This window comes from Pelodiscus sinensis, chromosome 2, assembly GCF_052426305.1.
Source record: "Pelodiscus sinensis isolate ZL-2025 chromosome 2, ASM5242630v1, whole genome shotgun sequence".
NCBI lineage: Eukaryota > Metazoa > Chordata > Testudines > Trionychidae > Pelodiscus > Pelodiscus sinensis.
In genome coordinates, this window is record NC_143053.1 from 28,337,396 (window position 1) to 28,364,744 (window position 27,349).

At 43.1% G+C, this 27,349-nt stretch overlaps 1 protein-coding gene and 1 long non-coding RNA gene across 4 annotated transcripts in view; one reads left to right on the top strand and one right to left on the bottom strand.

The window, feature by feature from the left end:
• CSMD3 (CUB and Sushi multiple domains 3) overlaps positions 1-27,349 on the top strand; it is a 1,180,750-nt gene that overhangs the window by 426,313 nt on the left and 727,088 nt on the right. The window contains exon 7 of one of the 2 annotated variants that reach the window (XM_075920204.2): positions 8,372-8,683. The exons of the other annotated variant lie outside the window; for it this stretch is intronic. Within the exon in view, the coding sequence (XP_075776319.2) occupies positions 8,372-8,683 (312 nt within the window). The remainder of the gene's footprint in view (positions 1-8,371; positions 8,684-27,349) is intronic. 2 annotated transcript variants of the gene reach the window in all.
• On the bottom strand, positions 1,157-26,996 carry LOC142826962 (uncharacterized). Of its 2 annotated transcripts, XR_012901258.2 has the most exons (4): positions 26,879-26,996; positions 25,172-25,303; positions 2,291-2,508; positions 1,157-2,039 (listed from the first exon to the last, which is right to left on the bottom strand). It is a non-coding gene; the product is annotated as an uncharacterized LOC142826962 (long non-coding RNA). The 2 variants fall into 2 exon arrangements; XR_012901261.2 differs by lacking the exons at positions 25,172-25,303; positions 26,879-26,996 and adding an exon at positions 22,627-22,873.

Genomic DNA, 27,349 nt, shown 5'->3' on the forward strand with positions numbered 1-27,349 from the left:
ATGTCCACAATCTCTGCACTAGCTACAGGAATGCGTCTGTCTACACCATATGGCTGACAGCCTGGCCACCAGAGGACACCAGCCTGGCCACCAGAGGACCCAGGAGCAGGGCTTCTGCAAGATCAAGGACCTGCGGCAGGCTTACTCCAGGGCATCCCAGCCAGGGGCCAACCCGGAGGCATGCCCTCACTTCGAGGCCCTGGACCGCATTCTGGAAGCTCACGCAGTGCATGCCTCCTGGGTGGTAATCAACCCCGGGGCAGAGGGACCCATCCTGGACATGGAGGTGGAGGACGCCGAGAGCCAGGAGCCTGCAGGGAGCCTGCCCTGGACCCCCGAGGCATCCCACAAAGCACATCAGCTGTGTCGTCCGAGGCGGGGGAGGGCTCCACATGTGGGTGCCATCATGCTCCCCTTATGTGTATGGAAGGCATGGGGGGAGAGAGAGCCCAGGGACCGTGTGCCTGGACCTTGCCCACCATGGAGCAGCAGCTCGGTGTCATGCAGGGACCCTGGCCTGTTCCCCACACGCCGACCTTGCCTTGCAGAGGTGGGCTCGGTTTCACTACTGTGTCCCCAGGGAGAACTGCCCACTGCTCTTGTTTCACCACACCCCGCAGCACCTGGGACTGCAGGGTACACCACCCCGCTTGCAACAGCCACCCGCACCCGGGCCAGCAGGTGCATCAGGAACCTGGACGACTAACACCAGCGACACCTGCGGCTACTGGAGCACCAGATCCGCATCCAGGAGCACTGGGTCTGGGAGGAGCAGCAGCGGAGCTTGGAGGTGCTGGAGGAGTAGAGCCGTGCCCTCAGAGGTCACCTCCAGACCATGGTGGACAGGTTCTTGCCTCCTCCTGCTCCAGCCCCTGCTGCCGCCCCAGCTCTCGCTCCTCCTCCCACTCCTGCTCCCCCTCCCACTTCCTCTGCACCCCCTGTCCCTCCTGCCCCACCCTCCACAACCATTCCCCGCCATTGCCCCCGCACCTGCAGTGCTGCGAGATGGGAGAGCCAGCAGGACCCCCAACCCTGAGCTTTCCCTTCCCTTCCTCCCCTTCCACCCCCTTCCAGCTCCCTCCTCCCAGGTTTCCCCCTCCCCTCTTCCATCCTCACTCTTCCCTCCCCCACCCCAGTTATGTACAATAAAGAGAGATTTTTGTTGGCAAAACAGGTGTGTTTATTTGACCTTAGGAAGGGTGGTTAGAGAGGGGAAAGGGGAAAGAGGTGAGGGTGGAAGAAGGCCCCAGTGGGGCATGCAGGGAGAGTTCAGTCCTCCTCCTCCACCTGGAAGCTCCCCCGCATGGCTTCCCGGATCCGGACGGTCCCCTGCTGGGCTTCCCGGATGACTGCGGTGCAGGGTTGCACATACTGGCCAGCCATGCATTCAGCCTCAGCCATCCAGGCTGGCAGGAAAGCCTCCCCCTTCCGTTCACATAAATTATGCAGCACACAACATGCTGCCACCACGGGAGGGATATTGTGCTCGGCGAGGTCGAGATAGGTAAGGAAGCACCTAAATCGTGCTTTCATTCAGCCAAAGGCCCCCTTGACCACGATGTGGGCCCGGGTGAGCCTGGCATTGAAGGCCTTCCGGGAGGGGTTGAGGTGCCCCATGTAGGGCTTCATCAGTCAGGGCTGTAGGGGGTAGGCCGCATCCCCCACCAGGCAGACAGGCATGTCCACATCCTCAACCCTGATGTGGCAGTCGGGGAAGAAGGTCCCGGCCTGTAGCCTCTGGCACACAGAGGAGTTCCAGAACACCCTGGCATCGTGTGCCTTGCCAGTCCAGTCCATATTAATGTCCGTGAACTGGCCCTGGTGATCACACATGGCCTGCAAGAGGACAGAGAAGTACCCCTTGCAGTTGATATACTGGGAGGCCTGGTGTTCCGGGGCATGGATGGGGATGTTCGTCCCATTGATGGCCCCCCCCCGCAGTTGGGGAAGCTGAGGGCACCGAACCCCTGGATGACCGTGTCTGGGTTGCTGAGGTGGACCACCTTGTGGAGCAGCACCCAGTTAATGGCCTTGACCACCTACAGAGAGAGACAGCAAACCACAAATCACTCGGGTGCCCAGGTGGCTGGGAGTGTTCATTCCCTGGCATTGCCCCGTGCCCCTCTCCCGGAAGCAACCCCCACGGGCGGCGTGTAGTACGGCCAGGACAGACTGAACCCTCCGGTGCGGGGCACTTTCGCCTCTTCCCCCACTCCGTTTTCCCTGGGGCGGCCCGTCCCCTCCTTGCAGCTCCTCTCCCCCCCGGCCCAGTGGCCAGTGGGTGCCGTACCTGCATGAGCACTGCTCTGACGGTGGATCTCCCCCTGCCAAACTGGTTCCCGACAGATTGGTAGCTGTCTGGTGTGGAGAGCTTCCACAGGGCGATGGCCACATGCTTCTGGAGGGGGATGGCGGGGCTCATGCAAGTGTCCCATCGCCGCAGAGCCCTGCCAGAACCAGTTTCAGGTGCCCTTAAGTGCGACCCAGCGTCCAATCAGTGTGGATGCGCTAGTTCGAATTAGCAAAATGCTAGTTAGAATTAGTTTTTAAGTCTAGATGCACTAATTCAAATTAGCTTAGTTTGAATTAACTAATTCGAATTAAGTTAGTTTGAATTAGTGCTGTAGTGTAGACTCACCCTAACTTAGCTACCCCTCTGAAGCTCCCAATATTCTGTTAGTTTTTCAGTTTTTAGACTGACACCGCACATTAAGCAGATGTTTTCAGGGAACTATTCACAATGATTGCAAAATCTTTTTCTTGAATGGTAACAGCTAATTTAGAGCCCGTCATTTTTGTAAGTATAGGTGGAATTATATTTTTCTATGTGCATTACTTTGCATTTCATCTGCCCTTGTGTTGTCCAATCTTAGTGTGAGGAGCCAATAGCACTTCTGTGGCACATTATTTCTTTTATGCCAGTTGATGTGGGTTTTTTTCTTACTTCCAAAAGTTTGTTCTATTCTCTTAGTGATGCTTGTGGTGGGGTATTAAAGGATGGTGTGTGTGTGTGTGTGTGTGTGTGCTTTTTTTCCTTCACAACCTTTGTACTTTGGCTTCTCATCATATAATTTACTCTCTCAGCTATTTTCCTCTAAATTATACCTCTTTTTGAAATGATTTTTCTTCAAAAATGCTCTATTGATTCACTTAAAGTATGTACAGCTAATGAGATTTCCTTCCTTCTCTTATTATAACTTAGATTCTGAATACATCAGACCAAATAAGTTATCATTAATCATCCTCAATTTTTATTATTTTGATTTTAATTTCCTAATTTAAGTCCTTGAAGTTTCTTTTTCCTCTCTCTTTAAAAATCTCATTTTTGAAGTTGAGTTCTATAGCTCTGTCTCTTGGTAGGAAGACCCTCGGAAAGGGTTTCACATTTGCTTTATTTTATGGTCACTGCCACTAATGGCTTGCCAATAATGAATTCTGATCCAACACTTTTGTGTTACTCAAAAGCAACTACAAATGGCCCCTTTTCTGCATCAGATAAAATGGTTTTGTTTCAACAAAATGTTGCCTAGTTGTCATTGTTATGCTATTGTTGCTCACCAGTGTTTTCTGAAGCCTCCCTTTTTCCTCAATTTTATGACTTCACTCATGGAACTCTACATTCCAGTATTTGCATTTGTAAATAGTTTTTTTCTCTAACATTAATTAATAATCTACTTCCAGTGTTATGTCCAGCTATCAGTGATTTTCCCCACTTTAGTGGGTCACTACTGATTGTGAAATAGAGAAAGTATGGTTACAAAGCAGGGAGCACACTCAACACCTGCATAGACCATAATGTTCATGTGCCTTCCATATATCAGCAGGACCAAAGTTTTAGGAATTTGGGGTTGTTTCATTGCTGTCTTGTATTGTTCTGCAGCTTGTCTGTCATTTTAGAATTTCCCACATAAAATTTCAGAAATGAATAAAAAAGTATTAAATCCACTTGGACTTAATACATGCATTGCACTTGTAAGATATTGCCAGAAATATAATTATATATATATATAATTATAAAAAAAAGCTTTTGCTGGCTTTGCCCTGTTCTTCTGACACAGGGACCCCCTTCAGAAAGTGGATCTCCTTCAGACAGTGCCACCATTTTCCCCTCATCCTGCCCAATAATGCTGGAGCTGCTGCTTTTTGTATCCTTCAGGCTAACTTTTTTCCATTTTTCCCAACCCTACATAGTGACTACTGTTTGGGACTCCCTTTCTCTCCCTCTGCAAGGAAAGGACTGACTGCTATTCAGGCTGCTAAGCCCTCTCTGCTCTTGACTGTAAGAGGATAAATGAGATTGAGTTGGTTGCTGTATGAAAAATTGTTGGTGAATGCTTGGCTGTAGAGGTCATTGAAATGTTTCTATTTATCTTCATTTCAGCAAAAATTACATTTTCATATAATGGCTTAATATTTTCTTTCAGAAAATTCTCTTTTGAAAATTGAAAATGTTTATAAAAAGTTTAAAATACCTTAAAAAATATGTCTCCCCTCCCCCCAGATTAATGTAAAAAAATCATGTACCAGTTTCCAAATAGAAGTTGAACCTCTCTAGTCCAGCACCTTTGGGACCAGTTAGGTCCCAAAACAGAGAATTTACCAGAACATGGGAGGTCAGTATTGTTTAGCAGCATTACCAACACTTCCACTTCTTACTGGGCTCTTAGAAAACATTTGGGGGTAAATTAGAGCTAAATAACAGCACAGAACACTGAGAGTAAAGACTGATGGCTGTAGACAAACTTTATGGAATTATAGGAAACTTGGCCCACCCATATAAGTGGACATCCAGCTAACTAAAATCATGCTTGACCATGGATGTTGCTAGATCAGAGAATGCCAGACTAGAGAGGTAGCTGTAGCTACCTGTAGCTTTTTTGGCTGTGACTGGATAGTAGGGTGACCAATTTGTTGTCAGTGCCTGGGAAATGGGTTGGAAAGAATAGAAGTGGGAAGGACTGAAACATATGCCAGAAAGCTATGAGGAAAGAATTAAGACTATGTTTAGACAGATAGAGTGCTGTATTTATTTTATGAAAAAATCTGAACCAATGTTCAATTCTAATCCTTCGTCTATGTTATGCCCATACATCTCCACAGTTAGCATTGATTTGTATAGCCATCTTCTAGGAGTTTTATCACATCAAGCATTGTATTTTTACAGATTACAAGTAAATACTGTGTTGAGGGCCATTCATATAGTATAAATTTTCAGTTGTAACTTAAATTGTTCATCTGCGGAAGCATAAACAGAACTCTGACTCCATCTTGACACCACCTTCTACATCAACTCAGTTCATACTCGGTTTAGTTTTTTGTTAATCTTCCACATGGTACATTTTTGTGATTTAAATTGATGTAGCAGAACATCAGATCAAAAGGTTTTGCTTGAAGGTAATTTTTTTGAGCTAGTTACTTACCGTTTTCAGTGCACAAACCATTGGAGCTATAAATAAGTGGTATTTTGCACACTGAAGGTTTTCAGATGGGGTGTTTAATAAGTTGTATCATTTCCTGAAACACCACATGTCTGGTATTATAAAAACTAGCACATACCTCAAAGTCTTACAGTAATTTGGTTTTAAATTAGATATTGTAGTAGCAGAAACTGACTCTTTTTCCCAGGTGCAAGCATGGGTGTAATTCAGTGGTTCTCAAACTTTTGTACTGATGCTTCCTTTCACAGAGCAGGCCTCTGATTGTGACTACCTCCTTATAAATTAAACTCTCCTTTTCAACATATTTAACACTATTATAAATTCTGGATGTGAGGCTGGATTTGATGATGGAGGCCCCCATGTGATAACCTCACAATCCCCTGAGGGGTCATGATCCCCAGTTTAAGAACCACTGGTATAAATAATGTGTTTCTAGGCTGGATGCTTCAGGTATCAGTTTTATAATTAATCATGTAGGGGACTCGTTACTCTAAAAAGCAACACTACTGTGTTCAAAACCATCCCTCAGGGGAAAAGGAGTTTGTCTCTTTTAACCTCAGAATCAGTTTAAGTGCTATCACCACATGAAACACAACTAGTGCAATTTTTCAAAATTGTTCATAACTGTGGCTCCAGCCAACCACTTTTTACTGGAATAAATTGTAAATGTTATTTCTAGTTACTTATTTTTATTTATATTGGTGTCATCCTGCTTCAGTTAGGGTCCCCCCTCCCTTGTTAAAAAGTAATGCTGGGTCCAACATATAAATCTCTGTTTTTCTCTACTGCTGGCAAGGTCTTACAATACTTTAAGGGGAAGTGCTTCTGCACTGTTCAGAAGGGCTGTATTTTGGAACAGATACCAACTTACGGTCCCATTTGTGCATAGAAAGAATAATACGTGGCATGTACTTTAGAACTAACAGAGCCTGTTAGTGTGACTTTTTCAGAAAGAGCAGCGGAATACCCAGGCTTCTCCGCAATATTCCTCATGCAAATAAAACTGATTTTAATGTCAGACATTGTGTGAGTTGCTGAATGCACAAATATTGCTCCATTTGCCTCCACAGTTACTACATTAAATTTCTTTATAAAGAGATCTGATTTATCTTGAGTACAGAAAGTGCTATGTGCAGCCAAATTCCATTCTGTTTCTCTTATTCTGTTTTCTAGTGTGTAATTTTTTGGCCCCCAAAACTGAACTAAAAGGCTGCATGATTTGCCCCTTGAAATATGAGAAGGCTTAGAATACACACAGAGGGAAGGTTCTCAAACAAAGTCTAGTTGATGAGCTGAACCAATTATTGTTCTAAACCACTGGTCAAGTTCTATTTAAAAAATATGCTTTACATAAATATATCACTCTATACCATTTGTAATTATTATTTCCATTATGTATTTGCATTGCAGTTTCACCTAGCAGCTCTGTTAAATAGGCCTCTCTTGTGCTTGGTGCTGTTAAACATAATTAGTGATGATTCATGCCTCAAAGTGCCTGCCATCAAACATGTGCCAGGATATAGCAAGTGAGAATGAGAAACAAGGACGGAATTGTAGTGGAGAAAGTGCAAGAGTAACACAAAATAAGTCCATGTGACTTCAATTGTTTAGCTATTGCACAACTTGACGTTGCTACGTAGTTTAAATATTGTTTAAATTAATCTCTTTCCTCCACCAATATTCAAGCAAATAATTAGGGTGCGTCTAGACTGGCAAGATTTTGCGCAAAATCATCCGCTTTTGGGCAAAAATTTGCCAGCTGTCTACACTGGCCGTTTGAATTTGCACAAGAGCACTGACTTTGTAATGTACAAAATCAGTGCTTCTTGAGCAAATACTTTGACGCTTCCGCTCAGGGATAAGCCCTCTTGCGCAAGAATACTTGCGCAAGAGGGCCAGTGTAGACAGGCACCTTAATTTTTTGCGCAAGAAAGTCCAATGGCTAAAATGGCCATCAGAGCTTTCTTGCACAAAAGCGCGTCTAGATTGGCACGGATGCTTTTGCGCAAAAGCACTTTTTGCGCAAAAGGCTCCTTGCCAATCTAGACACTCTTTTGCGGAAATACTTTTAACGGAAAAACTTTTCCGTTAAAAGTATTGCCGCAAAATCATTCCAGTCTAGATGTAGCCTTAATGTTTGGGTTATTTTTTAAGTATTATAGCAGCGTGATCTGGAGGGTGGGATCTGAAGCTGAGGTGATGTGAAGGAATATGTGCACCATGTTCATTAAAGGCTCTTTATGGTAACAAGTGTGTATGCCTAAGCAAAATAATTCTTTTTATTAAAATATTTGCCTTCTACTGCCCTTTTGTCCTTTTTCCTTGTCAGGAGGAAAATGTCTTTCAAGTCCTTACTCAAGCTATAGTGGAAAGATAGAAATTTATAGGTTTTTTAATCTACATTTGAAAAAGGGTTTACAAACTATCCTAGCTGGGTAGAAGTAGGATAAGAAAGCTATCACCAACTCCATAGACCTGTACTGCTCTGTTAGCCAGTGTAAGCCACTGTTGTCAGGGTGATTAGCATTGTTCATTTGCCCCTTCCGCCCCCTCCAACCACATAGATGTAGTTAAATACTTTGTTCTAGCCAGGCTGTCTTCAGGTGTGTGTTGGCAGAGACTGACAACAAATGACCTGTTTCTGCCAACCTGCTTGGTAACCCAAAAAGAACTGTATTTTAGTTTTTGCAAAGTATTTTAAATTCAATTGCAATGTGCATAAAGTTCAGTACAAGCATAGTGTGTTTACTAACTCACAAATATGTTCTGATTGCTTGCAGTTTAAAAAAATAAAGTGCTTTTGACTCTCGCTCTCTTTCCATGTCAGTTGTCTTTACTGTGGTAAATCGAGGGAAATTTTAATCTAAAATTTGTTCAGAAAAACTCAATTCAAAAGAAAAAGTTAGCATCCAGTGCTACTATGTGTCCCACAGGTTCTTCCAGTTTGACCCAAACTGCCTCCACTGGTGAGTTAGAGGAGCATATTGCGGCTACTACTGGTGCTATTACTGTTGCTAGCACATCTGCTGATGTTACTGTATCCAGTGTTACTGCTGTCACCAACCATAGACTTTCCGAAGAACAGCGAGTGCAAGCTATGAATCTCAGAAAATCAATTCTGGAACCCACCACTTCCAAGGAAATGCTCTCCCTTCATCCAGCAAACACACAAAGTGCAAGAAGAAGACCAAGAAATGCTGAGCAGATAGAAAGAACTAAAGAACTTGCAGTTGTTGCTCATCGAGGTATTGGATGTTATTTTACTTGTGCCCGTTTAGTTACAAACACAGATATTTCACACAAGCAAATGGTGAAAGGTCAGTTACAGAATCAGATGGTGAAACTGAGTCAAAAGGTGAAAAGTAAAGGCTAGGTGTAATTATAGAAAGACAAGAAGAAATGCTGGGCCTGATTACAGTTACTCTTATTTCTGTTTTATGTTATTGGATCTTCTGATTTACATTAGTATAAGTGAGATAAGACAAAGTTCATAAAAATTAAACTTAACATCAATTCTATATATTTATTCAGGCATGACCAGCCACATCATTTTAAAAAGTACATTATAAGCAGCTATACTCTCTATCCAAACTTAGCCAAAAAAAACCCTGTAGTTTGGCTTTTTAAAAGCATTAGTATGTTGCCTCTCTGCCAAACAAAAGTTAATGAATGAATTAGAGTGGGCAAATGGGGAATTCAATGTCAAATGACATCTCCTGTGTCCAAATGACTTAGTACATATAGAGAATCAGTAATAGTGAGTGTCACCTATTTTGTTATTTCATGCCAGCAACTCTGGAAGTTCATAATAGGAGCAGATAAATGTTACACTACTTGCACCCTATTTGCACCTATTGAAATTTTTATATAAACTAATCCATAGAATCATGAGCATCAAATCTGCTGAAGAGCAACACATTTTATATCACAAACAATTTGTATATAAGTGATTCAATAGCTTCTCTTTTCAAGTGAGAAATCTGTTTCTCTTGGGGTCAGATACCTGGTATATTTTGGTGTAAGTCCATTTGCTTCCATGTAGCTCTAACCTTTTATACCAGCTGAAGATCTATTCTATAGTATCTGAAAGCAATCTTCACTCTGAATCAGAGAATTTGAAAAACTAGAGTGTGACATGAAATACGTTTGACATGAAATGATAAAGTACATTTAATCATTAAACACAGCCATATTACAGTCTTGTTTTACACCAGTGCAAATCTGTGGTATCTTCGTGGATATTCACTAGTGTAAATATGAGAATTTCCTTGAAAGTATCATTGGTCAGGAAAGAAATCAGTGAAAGGGACAGGCTTATAAGAAAAGGATGTTCCAGTCTATTATAATAATATATAGAAACACTATTGTAGCACTCATTGAGCATAGTAATTCTGAAATGGTGGTGTTGTCATGCATATGCAATGCATTCTATCTACAGAATATGATCTCAGAATATGAACAAGATACACTGTCCTTTCTGCTGCTTTCCTCCTGCTTTTCCTTCTCTGAACTGTACCTTCATTCAGTATATCTTAAGGAGCATCTAAAACTCCATGTTGTATTATCATATTAAAATACCAAATTGTCTGCTAGGAATGAATAGACTATTGAAAAAAGATGAGAAGGGAACTGAAATTCTGAGATATTATTTGTTAGTATTTTAATATAAATATTTAATAAACAGATGCAGATAGTCTCTGCTTTAGACAGCTTCTTTCAAAACCAAGTCCAAATCTAGTTTTATGGGCACAGAATTTCAGACAGGCAATTTCCCATTGTGTGTTCTTTAGAGGATGCCATTTTCTATGCCAGATGTTATAGTTTAAGAATTGATGAAGTTATCTTTGTGGGTCCTTTGCCTGTGTGTGGAACACACTGATTTTTAGGGCCTCTGAATACTTCAGAATCCTGTCCAAGTAATTCACTATTCAAGATCAGGGCCATAGCTTGTAAGCTTTCTAGAGTTTGCTTAAACAGTTGATTGAAATATAATTTACTTGAGGATTTACCTGGCATTGCTTGGGTTCCATTGGATTCAGAGCAGAGGGTGGGGTAGGGTGTGTGTGTGTGCAAGAGTCAGGGCAGGGAGTGAGGGGTGCAGTAATCAAGGCAGGAAGTTGAGTGTGAGGGGAGCTCAGGGCAGGGGCTATGGAGCGCAGGAGTCATTTTAAAAAGGCAGAGGTAGGGAGGTGTGTAGAGACTGAGGGCAAGGGTGGGGGTTCAGGTGTCAAGGCAGGAGGCTGGGAGATGTGGGGGGAGCTCAGGGCAGTGGGTGCAGAGCTCAGGGCAGAAGGCTAGGAAGAGTGAGTTATTCTGTCTGGGCCACACTGGCTGATTCAAGGCAAGGAGGGGCCACAGTGCCATGCTAACTGTGGCTCCACAGAGCCATCTGGGGCAGGGAAGGGGAGCTACAGTGCCTGAACAGTGATGACTCCTTGGGGCAGCCTAGGGCCTCAGTGCCCAGCTGGTGGTGATTCCCAGGGGCCACACTGGCTGGCTAGCAGCAGTTCCCTGGAGCCATCTACAGTAGTGGGGGCTCCGGTGCCTAACCAATGGCAGGTCCCCAAGGCCACCCAGGGCTGTGCTGGCCAGCCAATGGCATATTCCCAGGGCTACCTGTGATGGTGGGGGCCATGGTGTCCAGCCAGGGAGCTGCTCTCCAGGGCTGATAGGGCTGTGTGCTGCCTTCGCAGGCTCCTCCCAATTTCTGGCGCTGAGCCAGGGGAGAGTGGTTTGGGTTCCAGTTGTGCAGAATGTGGGGCAGCACAGGAGTGGGGAGTGCAAAACATTCCCAGACCGAGCATGGAACCTTACCTGTGAACGGTACCTGGCCACATCCAAAACCCCTTCCCCAGCTGGCCACTGTCTTACAGATGCACTCCCTCCTACCCCTCCGTGGTCATTCTACAGTATACGTGTGCCTGATAACAGATCTCTCCCTTAGCATTTTGTGAGAAACAATCACATTCCAGGCACATCCTGATTTACTGGCATAAGCAAACCCTGATCTTGCTTTAAGTGACAATAAGAGGAAGCTGCGTGGCAAATTTGGAGGAGTTCTTTAACACATGAACTCACAGTTGGATGGACAGACACACAGACAGACATACACACAAGCTCTCTCAAATATATAGTAGATGGAGCTTTAAATATTATTTTACATGATCTGAAACAAACTTAAATATCTGAAATTTAAGATGTACACCCTTCATCACCTCCTTAGCAAGTATGAAAAGGTTTATATTTTATTGATTCTAGTGCATTAATGCAACATTTAATATGTCTCAATATCCATTAAATTGCCTTTTGGCATTTTACTTCTCATAGTCTTTTAGATATGATTTTACTATATCATACCAAAATTGTACTGTATATGTGTAAATTGTTAATTGTAGTAGATATACATATATAGTATTCATACATAGTATACACAAATGCTGTTTTTGCTTGATGGTCAAAGGCATATAAGGTACAGTAGGCACATAACCTTTCTCATAATTAAATAATCTGCATTTTTTTCCATATGGTTCATCTCATCTCAAAGCTCCATTTATGTTCTTGTAGAGAAAACAACATGATGTGATATGCACTAAAAGGTTTTATGTCAATTAGTAGCTGATGTGATTAGGAAGGAACTTTTCTCATGAGCCGTCTGGTCCATAATGGTTCCCTACAGTGTTTTCCGTTCTTTCCACTCAAATATCTGCTATTTGCTGCTGACAAAGATGGGATATTTGATTTGGTAGTCTACTGGTCTGGTCCTCCATGACAAATCCTATATTCCTATGAAACTCTTTAAAATTTATAAGTAAACCAAAATATATGGTTTTCCTTCATACCACATTATTCTCTGATAGACACTAAACAAAGTCAATTCCTCATCTGTATATGGTGATTTTTTTTCTATTCTCGGCTCTAATTCCAAAAGTTAAGAATTATAATCCCCAAAGTACAAAATCTACCTGTAGGATAATGCACTCACGAAAATAAAACATACTTTCACTCAGCATGTTTTATTTCAGCCTATCATTATATACAGCTATAAGTCTATTCTAAATATATTTCCTTAGGACTAGCTTTCTATTAATATTGGAATCATGGTCCTCTGCTATGTAATCAATAATGGGAAACAAAGGGAACAGTTTCCTGCCTGTTGATAACCAGTTAAAATGACCCATTTGTCTCACTTTTTCCATTTTGGATCATTACTAGCTCTTTGGTATTTGCACTTTATACAAATCTCAGTATTTAAAGAATTACGCATGAAACCAACCAATCCTGCACCACTGAATTCTTTGATAATTTTGCCATTAATTTCAATGGAAGCAGGAACTTTTAGGCATGTTGTATTTGCCTCTGGGGTGGCATTGATACTTAATGATAGGTAGAGAGTAAGGACCCTGTCCCTACCCTGAGCTTCTATAGTGTTGCTCATGTCCAGCTTTGCCAGATCAAGGCTTAAAACTGTAAGGGTACATCTAGACTGCAGCTCTATTTTGTGATACTGGAGGTATCCCGAAATAGCTATTTCACATCTTTTGTGTCAGCCCGTTATTTCAAAATAGATTTTGAAATAATGGGCTCAGTATTCCAATGTCCCTGTAACCCTCATTCCATGAGGTATAAGGGATGCACCCTAACAATTTTTGAACCATCGAGTGAGGCTCAGAAAAGTGGATCTATCTCTCTTCCCCCAAAACAAGAATACAAATTCTTGCCATGAATAATCTGTCCTCATTCAGATTGTACATACCTTGAAAGAACAAATGTCTAGTGCTAAGTAGATCTTAAGGATAAGACTGTAAACATGTGAATTGTTCTGTTTTCCTCAGGCATGAAAGAAATCAGTGAGACAGTAAAGAACAGCCCATTTCCTCCAATTCTTTGTCTGTTAAAGCAATTAAATCCTGGGAAACTGGCCATAAATAAATTAATCACATATGTAAAAGATACTCTACGCTGCTGGGGGGCGGGTTTCTACAGTCCAACTAACGGATAACCAGAGAGCCCAAAGAGTACTGGTAGCCTTAGCATTAAGTCCTGTTTCTGTAATTCATGTCAACTGATGATGATATATCTCTTTCTTTTTATTCATGTCAACTGATGATGATTCATCTCTCTTTAGTAGTTGTTGTACAATAGAGGTGGCATGCTCCTAGTACAAATAGTTTCTGTTACATTTAGAAAATATTCATTGAGATTATATATTTCTTATTTGAATTTTAATTATCAGGTGCAATATTTGGGATACCTCTTCCTTAATTTGTACACATAGTTTTCTATATTTCTATATGGATGTTGCTCTTAGACACAGAGAACAATGAGGGATTTTTAAAAAATACTTGCTTTTTAGTGGATACTTTCCTGGTCCATTAGCATTTTCTAAAAGTGAAACTTTATTTTGGACAGAGTTAAGGAAAAAGATTGAAGCTTCATTACATGGTCACTAATGAAAAAATGAGTAAAGTATATGGCTCTTATTTTATGTGAATTGTCCACTATCATAGAATCATAGAATACTAGGTCTGGAAGGGACCTTGAGAGGTCATTGAGTGCAGTCCCCTACCCTTATGGCAGGACCCAGTACTGTCTAGACCATCCCCGATAGACATTTATCTAACCTACTCTTAAATATCTCCAGAGATGGAGATTCCACAACCACCCTAGGTAATTTATTCTAGTGTTTAACCACCCTGACAGTTAGGAACTTTTTCCTAATGTCAAGCTGAACCTCCCTTGCTGCAGCTTAAGCTCATTGATTCTTGTTCTATCTTCAGAGGCCAGGAAGAACAAGTTTTTTCCCTCCCCCTTGTGACACCCTTTTAGTTACCTGAAAACCGCTATCATGTCCCCTCTCATTCTTCTCTTTTCTAAACTAAACAAGCCCAATTCTTTCAGTCTTCCTTCATCGGGTCATGTTCTCTAGACCTTTAATCATTCTTGTTGCTCTTCTCTGGACCTTCTCCAATTTCTTCACATCTTTCTTGAAATGTGGACCCAGCATTGGACAGAATACTCCAACTGAGGCCTAATCAGTGCAGAGTAGAGCGTAAGAATGACTTCTTGTGTCTTGCTCACAACACACCTGTTAAAGCATCCTAGAATCATGTTGGCTTTTTTTGCAACAGCATCACATTGCTGACTCATATTTAGCTTGTGGTTCACTATAGCCCCTAGATCTCTTTCTGCCATACTCCCTCCTAGACAGTTGCTTCCCATTCTGTATGTGTCAAAGTGATTGTTCCTTCCTAAGTGGAACATTTTGCATTTGTCCTTATTAAACATCATCCTGTTTACCTCAGACCATTTCTCCAATTTGTCTATATCATTTTGAATTATGATCCTATCCTCCAAAGCAGTTGCAATTACTCCAAGCTTAGTATAATCTGCAAACTTAATAAGCATACTCTGTATGCCGGTATCTAAGTCTTTGATGAAGATATTGACCAGAACCGGTCCCAAAAACAACCTAATTTTTTTCATGGTCACATATTGATATTTCTGTTCTTGTGTCTTTTGAGGGATGGCAAAGAGTTAACTGTTTTTTGTTGTTGTTTTTTTTTTGTTTTGCTTTTGTTTTTGTTTTTCGTGATATTCCAGAAATAAGAGCTTTTTAGAGCTTTGGTAGGCCAGGATGATGGGAGCTTACCATGCATGGTATTTTCTCCAGTGATGAACATTATGAAGCCTTGTGCTCATTTACACTAATGACACTTTATGTCATCAGGATATAGTGCAAATAAATTATATTTAGAACCATTTTAAGGACACTTTTTACTTCAAGATAGGTGTCAAGAGTCCTTAAAATGAAATGCTAGTTCCTACTCAAGTCAGCAGGAGTTTTGCCACTGTGTGAACAATTCATAAAAGTTGCCTTTTCTTTGTTCACAGATTAAACTATGAAAAAGAATAATGAATAATCCCTGTGAGTTTTAAAACATACATACAGCAAAAATTATGTAGTGAACTTTATGTTTTAGAAAGTTAAAATTTGAACTCTATATTTACAGCAACATCATCTGCAACCCAACTTTGGACAGTCTTGCTCTGCCCAGGGATAGCAGAACTACCCCTGGAAGAGACATATGCCCCAGAGGTGAAAGCATTGGGTTTAGTCAGAAGACACAAAGCTCTCCAAAGCATCATTTGATTCCTTTGTCCAAAGAAGTGATCATTTGATTCCTTTGTCCAAAGAACAGTCATCATTGTTTTGACCCTGCCTCTGTTTCAGGACAGGCTAGCCCATTTTTCAATGTGTCTTAATAACAGCTGACAGCTAAGTACTAAGCACCATCATTTTGGGTGATATTGTCCAGTTCATCTCCACTCCTTTTCCCTTCCCACCTTCCCATCCTCATTTCTCTTCAGGGACCCCTATCATGACTACTGCTCCTTAAGCATTTCCAATGCTCCCCATGAGTGGTGGAGGAAGTTCCTCTAACGTACTGAGGTAATTTCCATTTTTCAAATCCAAAGGAGAAGTAAGATCCATTCTTGACCTTTGCAACATCAACAAATATATCAGGTAGCTGAGGTTCTGAATGATCGTCTATTGATTATCTTACTTGCATTATGTTGCTGTGGATCTAAGGACACCTACTGTTATGTGGCAATTATATCAAGCCACTGAAAATATCTCTGGCGGAGCTCCATGTTCAGTATATGGTTCTTCCCTTCCATTTATTCTGCCCTGGTGGGTTTGTAGCAAGTATTTAGTGGTGGTGATGGAATATCTCAGTAAGAAGGAAATGTATGTCTTTCTGTATCTTCATGACTGGCTACTGAGGGGCAAGTCAGGAGAAGTCATGGTCACACTTTGCATCCTACACTCAGATACCTGCACCTCACTGCAAGGCTGCTCCATGGTTGAATGAGAAGGAAAATCAATATTTGTGGCTGTTCAACTGATCCTACTCAATAATCAAAAACCTTCTATCAGAACAACCTATTTGGCAAAATGGAAGCATTTTTCACTGTGGTGATTTGCTCAAAATGTTCAGCCAGCACTGGCAAATATCCAAGACATCGTGAAGTATTTGCTGCATCTTCAGTGATCACTTAGTTCATTTTGGGTAAATCTAGCAGTGATCTCACCCTTTTGTCTACCTTTCATGGAAGATCAGTGTTTTCCAGTGCCATGGTGGCTAGATTCATAGAATAATAGAACTATAGAGCTGGAAGAGGCCTCAGAAGGTCATCAAGTCCAGCCCCCTGGACCAATCCCAACTAAATCAGCCCAGTAAGGGCTTTGTCAAGCCGAGACTTAAACACCTCTAGGGATGTTCCGCTCTACTTTGCGCTGGTTAGGCCTCAGTTGGAGTATTGTGTCCAGTTCTGGGCACTGCATTTCAAGAAAGATGTGAAGAAATTGGAGAGGGTCCAGAGAATGATTAAAGGTCTAGAGAACATGACCTAAGAAGGAAGGCTGAAATAATTGGGTTTGTTTAGTTTACAAAAGAGAAGACTGAGGGGGAACTTAATAGCCATTTTCAGGTATCTAAAAGGTTGTCATAAGAATGAGGGAGAAAACTTGTTAATCTTGGCCTCTGAGGATAGAACAAGAAGCAATGGGCTTAAACTGAGGCAAGGGAGGTTTAGGTTGGACATTAGGAAAAAGTTCCTAACTGTCAGGGTATTTAAACACTGGAATAAATTGCCCAGGGAGGTTGTGGAATCCCCATCTCTGGAGATATTTAAGAGTAGGTTAGATAAATATCTATCAGGGATGGTCTAGACAGTATTTGGTCCTGCCATAGGGGTAGGAGACTTGGCTTGATGACCTCTCAAGGTCCCTTCCAGTCCTAGTACTCTATGATTCTATGGAGACTCCACTACTTCCCCAGGTAACCCATTCCAGTGCTTCACCGCTCTCCTAATGAAACAGTTTTTCCTAATATCCAACCTGGACCTCTCCCACCACAACTTGAGACCATTGCTCCTTGTTCTGCCATCTGTCACTACTGAGAACAGCCTCTCTCCATCCTCTTTGGAACCTCCCTTCAGGAAGTTGAAGACTGCTATCAAATCCCACCTCACTGTTCACTTCTGCAAACTAAACAGACCTAATTCCCTCAGCCTCTCCTCATAAGTCATATGCTCCAGCCCCTAATAATTTTTGTTGCCCTCCGCTGCACCTTCTCCAATGAGTCCACATCCTTTTTGTAGTTGGGGGCCCAGAACTGGACACAATACTCCAGGTGTGGCCTCACCAGTGCCCAAAAAAGGGGAATAATCACTTCTCTGAATCTGCTGGCAATGCTCCTCTTAACGCAATCTAATACGCCATTAGCCTTCTTGGCTACAAGGGCACACTGTTGACTCATATCGAGCTTCTCATCCACTGTAACCCGCAGGTCCTTTTCTGCAGAACTACTACTTAGCTGGTTGGTCCCCAGCCTGTAACAATGCTTGAAAGGAATTCTTTGTCTCCATCTGCCAGTACAGGTAACAGTGTGGAACTTTTATCTCTGTCCTGGAGGCCTAAAGCGATACCCTGTTTGAGTTTCTTGCATCTTGTTCCTGTATTCTCTCATGTCAGAAAACTACATTCCTTCTGCTGAAAACATCTGCAAGAAGATTGTGTGAGTTGCAGGCTTTGATAACAGAGCCTCCTTACATGCCATTCTCCAAAGATAATGTCCCATTGGGTCCATAGTCAAAATGTGTGTCTAAAGCGGTCTCTTAATTTCCCTTAAATCATGTGGTATACTTGTCTATATTTTTTCCTGAGCCACATTCATTCCTGGACGAGTAGCATCTTCATGTATGGTCTGATATGCAATGTCTAACCTTTTATATATCAGGACTCTTGGGGTCTCCCCTTGTCTGTCTGTGTTGTGTGCACACTATATGAAGGGACAAGTAGTCTCTTCACAGACAATTGCTAAGTAGCTAACTTATTGAATTAAGACTGCATATAATACATATCAGCTACAGCTCTTCTGTGGCTGTAAGCCCTGTCTAGGAGAGTGAAAGCTACATCAAAAGCATTCCTAAGTGATATCTCAATATCGGATATTTGCATGAATGCCACATGGTCATCAATACATATTTTATGAACCATTACACTTTAAGTCCTGGGAGGATACAAATGTCTATCTGCAGATGTGGCTATCAATGAGGCTGTATTAACCCAGACTGGAGATAAGGCTGTGTGCAGGTCTGGGGCAGTACAGCTTCACAGCCTAGAGGAGTTGCTGGCATGGAATGCTGGCTCCCGGGAGTGGCAGCACTGCACTCGTCTCCTATGGCCTCGGTTTCTCCTAGGAGTAGAGCCCAGAGGATCAGTGATACCAGTGCCTGTCTGCGGATATCCATTTGTAGACATTTGTGTCTGTGTGGATTTCTAATTATGCTAAGGTAATAATGTGACCTCTAACATCAAATTATCTAAATACCTCACAGACTTTTTAATGGACTTATCTTCTCAGCAATTCTCTGAGGTAGGGTAGTGTTTTAATCCCATTGTAAAGAGAGGGAACTGAGGCATAGAGGAAATCTGTTCAGAATAGAGAATTTAACCTGTCTGCAAAATGCCTAACCTCTGGGCATTGTTACTCCCTCAAGTCAACATGGGTTGCATTTGTCCTTAATTGCAATAACTCCTGTACTTCCTGTACATTCTTTGAGGCAATTTCTTGAGTACTCTCAAATACTAAAGTTATTTAAATATCTAAGTCAATTAGCAATTTTTAAGAGGGATCAATATACCAAAATCACATGTTCAGACATGATAAATAAAGTCCTTAAACGGGTTCCTGTTACAGTCTTCAGAACTGTAAAAGTAATCCTTTGCTGACCTCATCAGTCAAAGAAATGAAAGGAACTAAGTCATTTGGATAATTACTCAGATGTTCAGTTCACTTAGCAGACAAGTCTGGATCATTCAAGTGGAAGTGCAGTCCCAGTCTCACATACTGGTATGTTCATGAAAAATCCATACTCAAGAAGAACTGTTGACTTTAGGACCTAACAGAAGCAGCCCTCCAGAGGTAGCTGGTGACCAGCCCAGGACACCTTTTAGCAGGGGCAGATGACGATTTTGTGGGGCCCAAGGCAGCACAATTTCGCAGAGCCCCCCCTTTGACACAGCACCCCTCTTGCCCTGCCCTATATCCACCCCGCCTTTTAGAATCTTCATTGTATATGTCTCTGAGGGTATGTCTATACTACCCTCCTAGTTCGAACTAGGAGGGTAATGTAGGCATACCGCACTTGCAAATGAAGCCCGGGATTTGAATTTCCCGGGCTTCATTTGCATAAACTGGGCGCCGCCATTTTTAAATCCCTGCTCGTTTGAACCCCGTGCTGCGTGTAGCCGCGCGGCACGGGGTTCAAACGAGCAGGGATTTAAAAATGGCGACGCCCAGTTTATGCAAATGAAGCCCGGGAAATTCAAATCCCGGGCTTCATTTGCAAGTGCGGTATGCCTACATTACCCCACTAGTTCGAACTAGCAGGGTAGTGTAGACATACCCTGACAGTTCTGCTGGTGCCAGAATAAAGCTATGGCATCTACTGATTACTTTTCAGAATAGCATTAGAGGGGGGCGGTATTTTGTTCTAAACATTCTTTGACAATTGCATAGTGTCAAGTTTTGCAGTGGTTCAAGACTGAATGCCAGCCTCAAAGTGGACTGTTAAGAAACAAAGAACAAACCCCACATTGGTTGGGAGTTCTTCTATACTTATATTTTGTTAACAAATTACCATGTAAAAATTCCTTTGGAACTGTAATAACCTTAATGCGAAGTCATAATCATCATGGGTACTTAGATCTTTCCTGCACTGAGCTAAGCTTGCTTTTTTGATTGATGGTTTTTTACACCAAAAATCAGATGGACATTCTTGGTAGGCAGGATCTAACACCAACTGTAAAAAGCCAGCATTTTACATTCATGAATGCTCCTTGCTTGTCTGATGACCTACACACATTCTCAGAGAATTACAATACAACCTCTCAGTATTGCCTTGTAATGTGGGTACAGATGTTGTGAGATTAATACATACAGCATCCTACAAGCACTTCATAAAGTTTAAACATATTTGTATAACTTTAATACCTATTTTAACAGCACTAGAATGCAAGTGGGAGTTTCGGTTATGTTCAGCTGAGGCCTACTGATCCTGGCATGAGCTAGCACCTTCTCTGTCAGTGTCACATATTCTTGGAATTTCTTTTCTAAGTAATATTAATACTGTTAACTTCTTTAGTTTATGTATTTAATTACTTCAGATAACACATTATTAAAGATAGATTATTATGCAGGTAGAGCAACTTGTGTTGGTTCCTCCTCTCCCCCATAGTTATTGTGGAACATCATGTCTATTCCTGTAGGCAGCCTTAGTAACTGCCATTTTCAAATATGAATTGTGGTTATTTTTAAATTGAATTATTTCCATATGTAACACTATTGACAGTATTATGCACACTGATTCCTTTTTGTGTATTTATTTTGTGGACTCTAATTTCTACACTATATTGTAGTATTCTCTGTTTTATTATATATGCCAGTTTCTACAGCTGCTGTTCATTTTTTACATATGATGGCTTTATTTTACATCTGTAATACATTCTGTTTTCCTGATCACAGGGTTTTGTTGTAACTCAAGTATTTTATTGATAATATATAATTATAATTATTTCATGATAATAATTTACCATTAACTATATTATATAAAATACACATACATGAATATGTGAATGTTTATCATTAACTGTTTCAAAGTCTCAGAGGGGTAGCTGTGTTAGTCTGTGACTTTAAAAACAAAAAGTAGTCCTGTGGCACTTTAGAGACTAACAAAAATATATATAGTATCATGTACTTTTGTGGGCAAAACCCACTTTTTCAGATGAGCTCAAGTGGGGGAATAAAAGGGGACCCAGAATTTAAAACAGAAAAAGAAAGGAGAAAAAAAAGTACTTGTCAATTGTGGTGCCAGTGCTAATAAGTCTAATTGAGTAGGCTGGAAGTGTCCCATACTTAGCTTTTGATGTCAATGAGGTGCTAAAGAAGGTTGGTTTTATAATGGGTTCTCCAGAAAGGTCAATTCCACACTATCTCTGGGTATGTCTACACTACCCTTCTATTTCGAATTAGGAGGGTAATGTAGGCATACCGCAATTGCAAATGAAGCCCGGGATTTGAATTTCCTGGGCTTCATTTGCATAAGCGGGGCGCCGCCGTTTTTAAATCCCCGCTCGTTCGAACCCCGTGCAGCGCGGCTACACGGGGCACGAACTAGGTAGTTTGAACTAGGCTTCCTAGTTCGAACTACCGTTACTTCTCATTCCACGAGGAGTAACGGTAGTTCGAACTAGGAAGCCCAGTTCGAACTACCTAGTTCGTGCCCCGTGTAGCCGCGCTGCACGGGGTTCGAACGAGCGGGGATTTAAAAATGGCGGCGCCCCGCTTATGCAAATGAAGCCCAGGAAATTCAAATCCCGGGCTTCATTTGCAATTGCAGTATGCCTACATTACCCCGCTAGTTCGAACTAGCGGGGTAGTGTAGACATACCCTCTCTGTAATTGTCTTGTGAAATTCCTTTGTGGAATAATGGCTATTTTTACATCCATGATTGAGTGTCCAGGAAGGTTAAAATGTTCCCCTACAGGCTTATGTGTATTACCATTTCTGAGATCTGACTGGTGTCCATTTATCCTATGTTGCAGAGACTGTCCAGTATGGTCTATATACATGGCAGGGGGCATTTGATGACATATATCGCATTAGAGGATGTGCTGTTGTATGAGCCCCTGATGTTGTGACTTATGTGATTAGGTCCTGTGATGGTGTTGCTTGTATAGATGTGTGGACATAGTTGACAATGGGGTATATTGCAGGGTTACATAGGTTCCTATGCGAATGTGTCTGAGGTGTGATGTGTGGCTGCTGGAGATAATTTGCTTCAGATTAGGGGATTGTCTGTAGGCAAGGATTGGCCTGTCTCCCAAGCCTGTGAGAATGAGTGTAGTGGTCAATTGTGGAAGACCTTTGTACATGCCAGATTAGGGGTGGTGAGGCCTGCATATTCTCCCCCCCCCCCTTTCCCTTTTCCCTACATCTGATGAGCCAGAAGCAAGTCTTTGAGAACATATGCCATTTAAGATAAGCATTGTTGCCAGTATAGCAAGAACATGTATAAAATAAGAGTAAAGGGCAAGAACGCATAAAAAATTCTGTTTACCCTAACGTACTGATCACATAAATGGCAAAAGAACAAGTAGATCCAGAACAGAACCAGAACGATAACTAACAGCTAAGCTCTACATCAGCAAGTAATGAGTAACCCCTGGAAATTTCCAAACTGCCAAACAAGGCAGGAAAACTTTATTTAAGGCTGCCTCCGAGCTTAGCAAATTGAACCTCACCAATGGGCTTTGGGTACCGGTGCCTCAGAAGCTGAGACAACCTCCCACTTGGTCCGCAGCCTACCCGGGGTTCCAGGCTTGCAGGAAGGGACGTAAGATATGCTGCTTCTTTGTTATGTTGTTCTTCCATTTATGGGGCATAGCTGTTAGCTGCAGGAAATAAACTACTTGTGTTTGACAGATACCTGTGTGGCATATTTTGTACTTTGAGAACACCATGTCAGACCTTAGACTTACTCTGGCCGGCTAAATTTGGCTCAGCGAGCAGGGTTCTCTTGGTACAAATCACTCAGCATGTGGAAGAAAGGGAATCTGATGGGCAAGGGAGGTAGTAGGGCAGAGCACCAAAATCCAGGCTGGCCGTGCACATCAGCCTGGGCTTCGGTAGCTCGACTTTGGTATGACATAACACCTGCTGTTCAGTTTGAGGGGGAGCTAGCTGATGGGGTCAGTCCTGCTAGTTCCCAAAAGGGGCTGGAGGCATTGGACGTCCACAAGAAGGATAAGGGGGTGCGTCAGGCTGGATGGCTGTTTCTCAGCATGCTTTGCAGGGTATGTAAGGAGAAGGAGGGGTTACAGTGAGAAGTGGCACAGCTTAAGGAGGAACTGGACAGGGTTAAAACTCTGTCTGGAATATAGCAAGCTTCCTTAGAGCATGCACAGAAGCAGATAGCAGAGATGGGTCAGAATCTGCAAATTATGGCTGTCCGCTATGCCAATCAGAAGTATAAGTACAACCAGGACTGCCAGCCTTTGCAGGCGAAGGTCTGTGTGCTCCGATCCACTGATTGGGACCCCACCACATGGGATGGGGATATTTGGGATTCGGGGGGACACCCAGGGAAACCTGACACCATACATTCCCCTGACCATTTATCGTGCAGGACAGACCCCACATAAAGTAACTGCTTTAGTAGACATTGGGGCAGAAGTGACTGTGATCCATGGGACCCCTGACCCACGTAGGGGGGCAGCCCATTGTAATCCAAGGTTTGGGAGACCCTGACCTTCCTGCAGTAAAAACTACCCTAAGATTGGGAATTGGAGATCTCCCCTCCCCCCCCAGTCTGTCCTGTTGTAATTGCAAACACCAGGGCTGTATCTACACTGGCACCTTTTTCCGTAAAAGGGATGCTAATGAGGCACTTCAGAATTGCAAATGCCGCGGGGGATTTAAATATCCCCCCGCGGCATTTGCATGAACATGGCTGCCGCTTTTTTCCGGCTCGGGGTTTTGCCGGAGAAAAGCGCCAGTCTAGAGGGGATCTTGTGGAAAATAAGCCCTTTTCTGGAAGATCCCTTATTCCTACTTGAAAGGGCTTATTTTCCACAAGATCCCGTCTAGACTGGCGCTTTTCTCCGGCAAAACCCTGAGCCGGAAAAAAGCGGCAGCCATGTTCATGCAAATGCCGTGGGGGATATTTAAACCCCCCACGGAATTTGCAATTCCGAAGTGTCTCATTAGCATCCCTTTTACAGAAAGCAGTTGCTTTTGCGGGAAAACTTGCCAGCTGTCTACACTGGCCGCTTGAATTTCTTCAAGAACACTGACGATCTCATGTAAGAAATCAGTGCTTCTTGCGGAAATACTATGCTGCTCCTGTTCGGGCAAAAGTTCTTTTGCGCAAAAGCTTTTGCGCAAAAGGGCCAGTGTAGACCGCTCAGATTTGTTTTGCGCAAAAAAGCCCCGATTGCGAAAATAGCGATCGGGGCTTTTTTGAGCAAAAGCGCATCTAGATTGGCTCGGACGCTTTTCCGCAAAAAGTGCTTTTGCGGAAAAGCGTCCGTGCCAATCTAGATGCTCTTTTCCGCAAATGCTTTTAATGGATAACTTTTCCGTTAAAAGCATTTGCGGAAAATCATGCCATTCTAGACATAGCCTAGAGGTGAATACATTCTGGGCATGAACGTGCTAAAGGGCTTGAAGCTCTCCCTACCAGGAGGGTGCTTTGCATTTGGTGTCCGGGAACTGACCATAGAAAATGCTAAGTGGGAACCGGTGGTTGTTCCTCCACCCCCATGCCCAGTGCATACCAAGGAATACTGTATTCTGGGGGGAACAGCAGCAATTACTGCCACCATTAAGAATCTGGAACAAGCGGGTGTAACCCACCCTGCTGTGTCACCTTTCAATAGTCCTATCTGGCCTGTTAAGAAAACAGATGGCAGCTGGCGTATGACTATTGATTACTGGAATCTGAACCGAGTAACACCCCCACTCACGGACACAGTACCGGATGTAGTCACCCTATTGAAACAAGCTGCCCAGTTTGGGGGAAGTTGAAAAGCAGTAATAAATCTCGCAAATGATTTCTTTTCTATCCCTTTAGCCCCCGAATCAGGAGATCAGTTTGCTTTTACCTGGGATGGCTGGTGTAGTATACGTTCACCCGGTTGCCACAGGGGTATCTGCACTCCCTCACTCTGTGCCACGAGCTGATTGCCCAAGACTTAGATCAGATTCGTCCCTCTCTGCCCTCCGGTATCCAGTGCCTGCAGTACATTGATGACATGTTGATCCAGGGAGACACCAAAGAGGAGGTAGCAGAAGCTTTGGATGCTATCCTGAACCACCTTAAGGAATGTGGGTGGGCAGTTAACACAGATAAGATTCAAGCTCCAGTGAGAATGTCAAATTCCTGGGCATAGTCTGGACAGGAAAACAACGTGTAATGCCAGAAGCTGTAAAGAATAAGATCTTAAGTGCATCTCAGCCTTCTTCAAAAGAGAAAATGCGGCACTTCACTGGTTTACTGGGTTATTGGAGGGGCTTTATTCCCCACCTGCAGGCCATTCTAAGACCCTTGTACTGGGTCAGCAGGAAAAAGGCCACTTTTAAGTGGGATAATGAACAGGAGGAAGCATTTCAGCAAGCAGAGACAGCAGTAGCAACTGCCCTCACCTTGGGACCCTGGTAACCAGGTCCTGTAGAATTGCAAGTCTCCTCCCAGGGAAACCAAGCTGCCTGGAGCCTGTGGCAAATGCAGCAAGGGCGCGGGTCCCTTTAGGATTTTGGAACAAGACTCTGACAGGGGCCAGTGCTAATTACACTTCCTTCGAGAAGCAGGTGCTGGCTTGCCATCTGGCATTATTAGATACTGAGCATACCACTCAAGATCGGCAGGTGTTGCTGTGACCAGAGTTCCCTATCACAAGCTGGGTGCGAGATACAGCTGCTCCCTGGTCAGGTCGAGCTATGGCCAGCACTCTGTTAAAGTGGAGGTGATACACCCAGGAGAGAGCTAAGCCTGGACCCTCAGGGATTTCCCACTTGCATGAATTAATAGCACAGCTCCCAAAGGGAGATAAGGCAGAACAGCCCGCCCACAGCAGCTGCCTCCGCTGCAAGGAATAGCAGGGTGGGGCTCTCCTTACAGTGCTCTGACTTCCGAGCAAAGACAGTTTGCCTGGTTCACTGACAGGTCTGCCCGATATGTGGGGGGTGCCCAGAAGTGACGAGCTGCTGCCCTACAGCAGACCCGGAACATACAGATGATTAAAGAAGGCACAGGAGAGTCCAGCCAGCTAGCAGAATTAGTGGCTATACACCTGGCATGCAAGCAGGCAACAGAGCTGTGGAACGAAACATGCTTCCTTTAGACAGATTCCTGGGCAGTGGCCAATGGCCTAGCAGTTTGGTCAGGGGACTTGGCTCAGAGTATTTGGTAAATTCATGGAAGCCAGTGTTGGGGCAAGCCTGTAGTAATCTGAACTCTCACTTAATAGCAGGCAGTACCGTATATGAGCATTTTAAGGGTCAGGGTGGCCCTAGCTCTCTACCTCCGGCTGAAAGTACATCTAAGGGTGTGGAGGAGGTATTTTGTACTTTGAGAACCCAGTGTCGGACCTTAGACTTACTCTGGCTGGCTACATCTTAGACTTACTCTGGCTGGCTACATTAATGTAGCTGACACTGGGTTCCCAAAGTCTAAGGTCCGACACTGGGTTCCCAAAGTACAAAATATGCCACACAGGTATCTGTCAAACACAAGTAGTTTATTTCCTGACCACTAACAGCTGTGCCCCATAACTGGAAGAACAACATAACAAAGAAGCAGCATATCTTACATCCCTTCCTGCAAGCCTGGAACCCCGGGTAGGCTGCGGACGAAGTGAGAGGTTGTATCAGCTTCCGAGGCGCTGGTACCCAAAGCCCATTGGTGAGGTTCAATTTGCTAGGCTCTGAGGCAGCCTTAAATACAGTTTTCCTGCCTTGTTTGGCAGTTTGGAAATTTCCAGAGGTTACTCATTACATGCTGATGTAGGGCTTAGCTGTTAATTATCGATCTGGTTCTGTTCTGGGTCTAGTTTTTTCTTTGGTCCTGTTTATGTGATCAGTACGTTAGGGTAAACAGAATTGTTTATGCGTTCTTGCCGTTTACCCTTATCTTATACATGTTATTGCTATACTGGCAACAATGCTTATCTTAAATGGCATATGTTCCCAAAGACTTGCTTCTGGCTCATCAGATGTAGGGAAAAGGGAAAGGGGGAGAAAGAATGCAGGCCTCACCACCCCTAAAATAGTACGTACAAAGT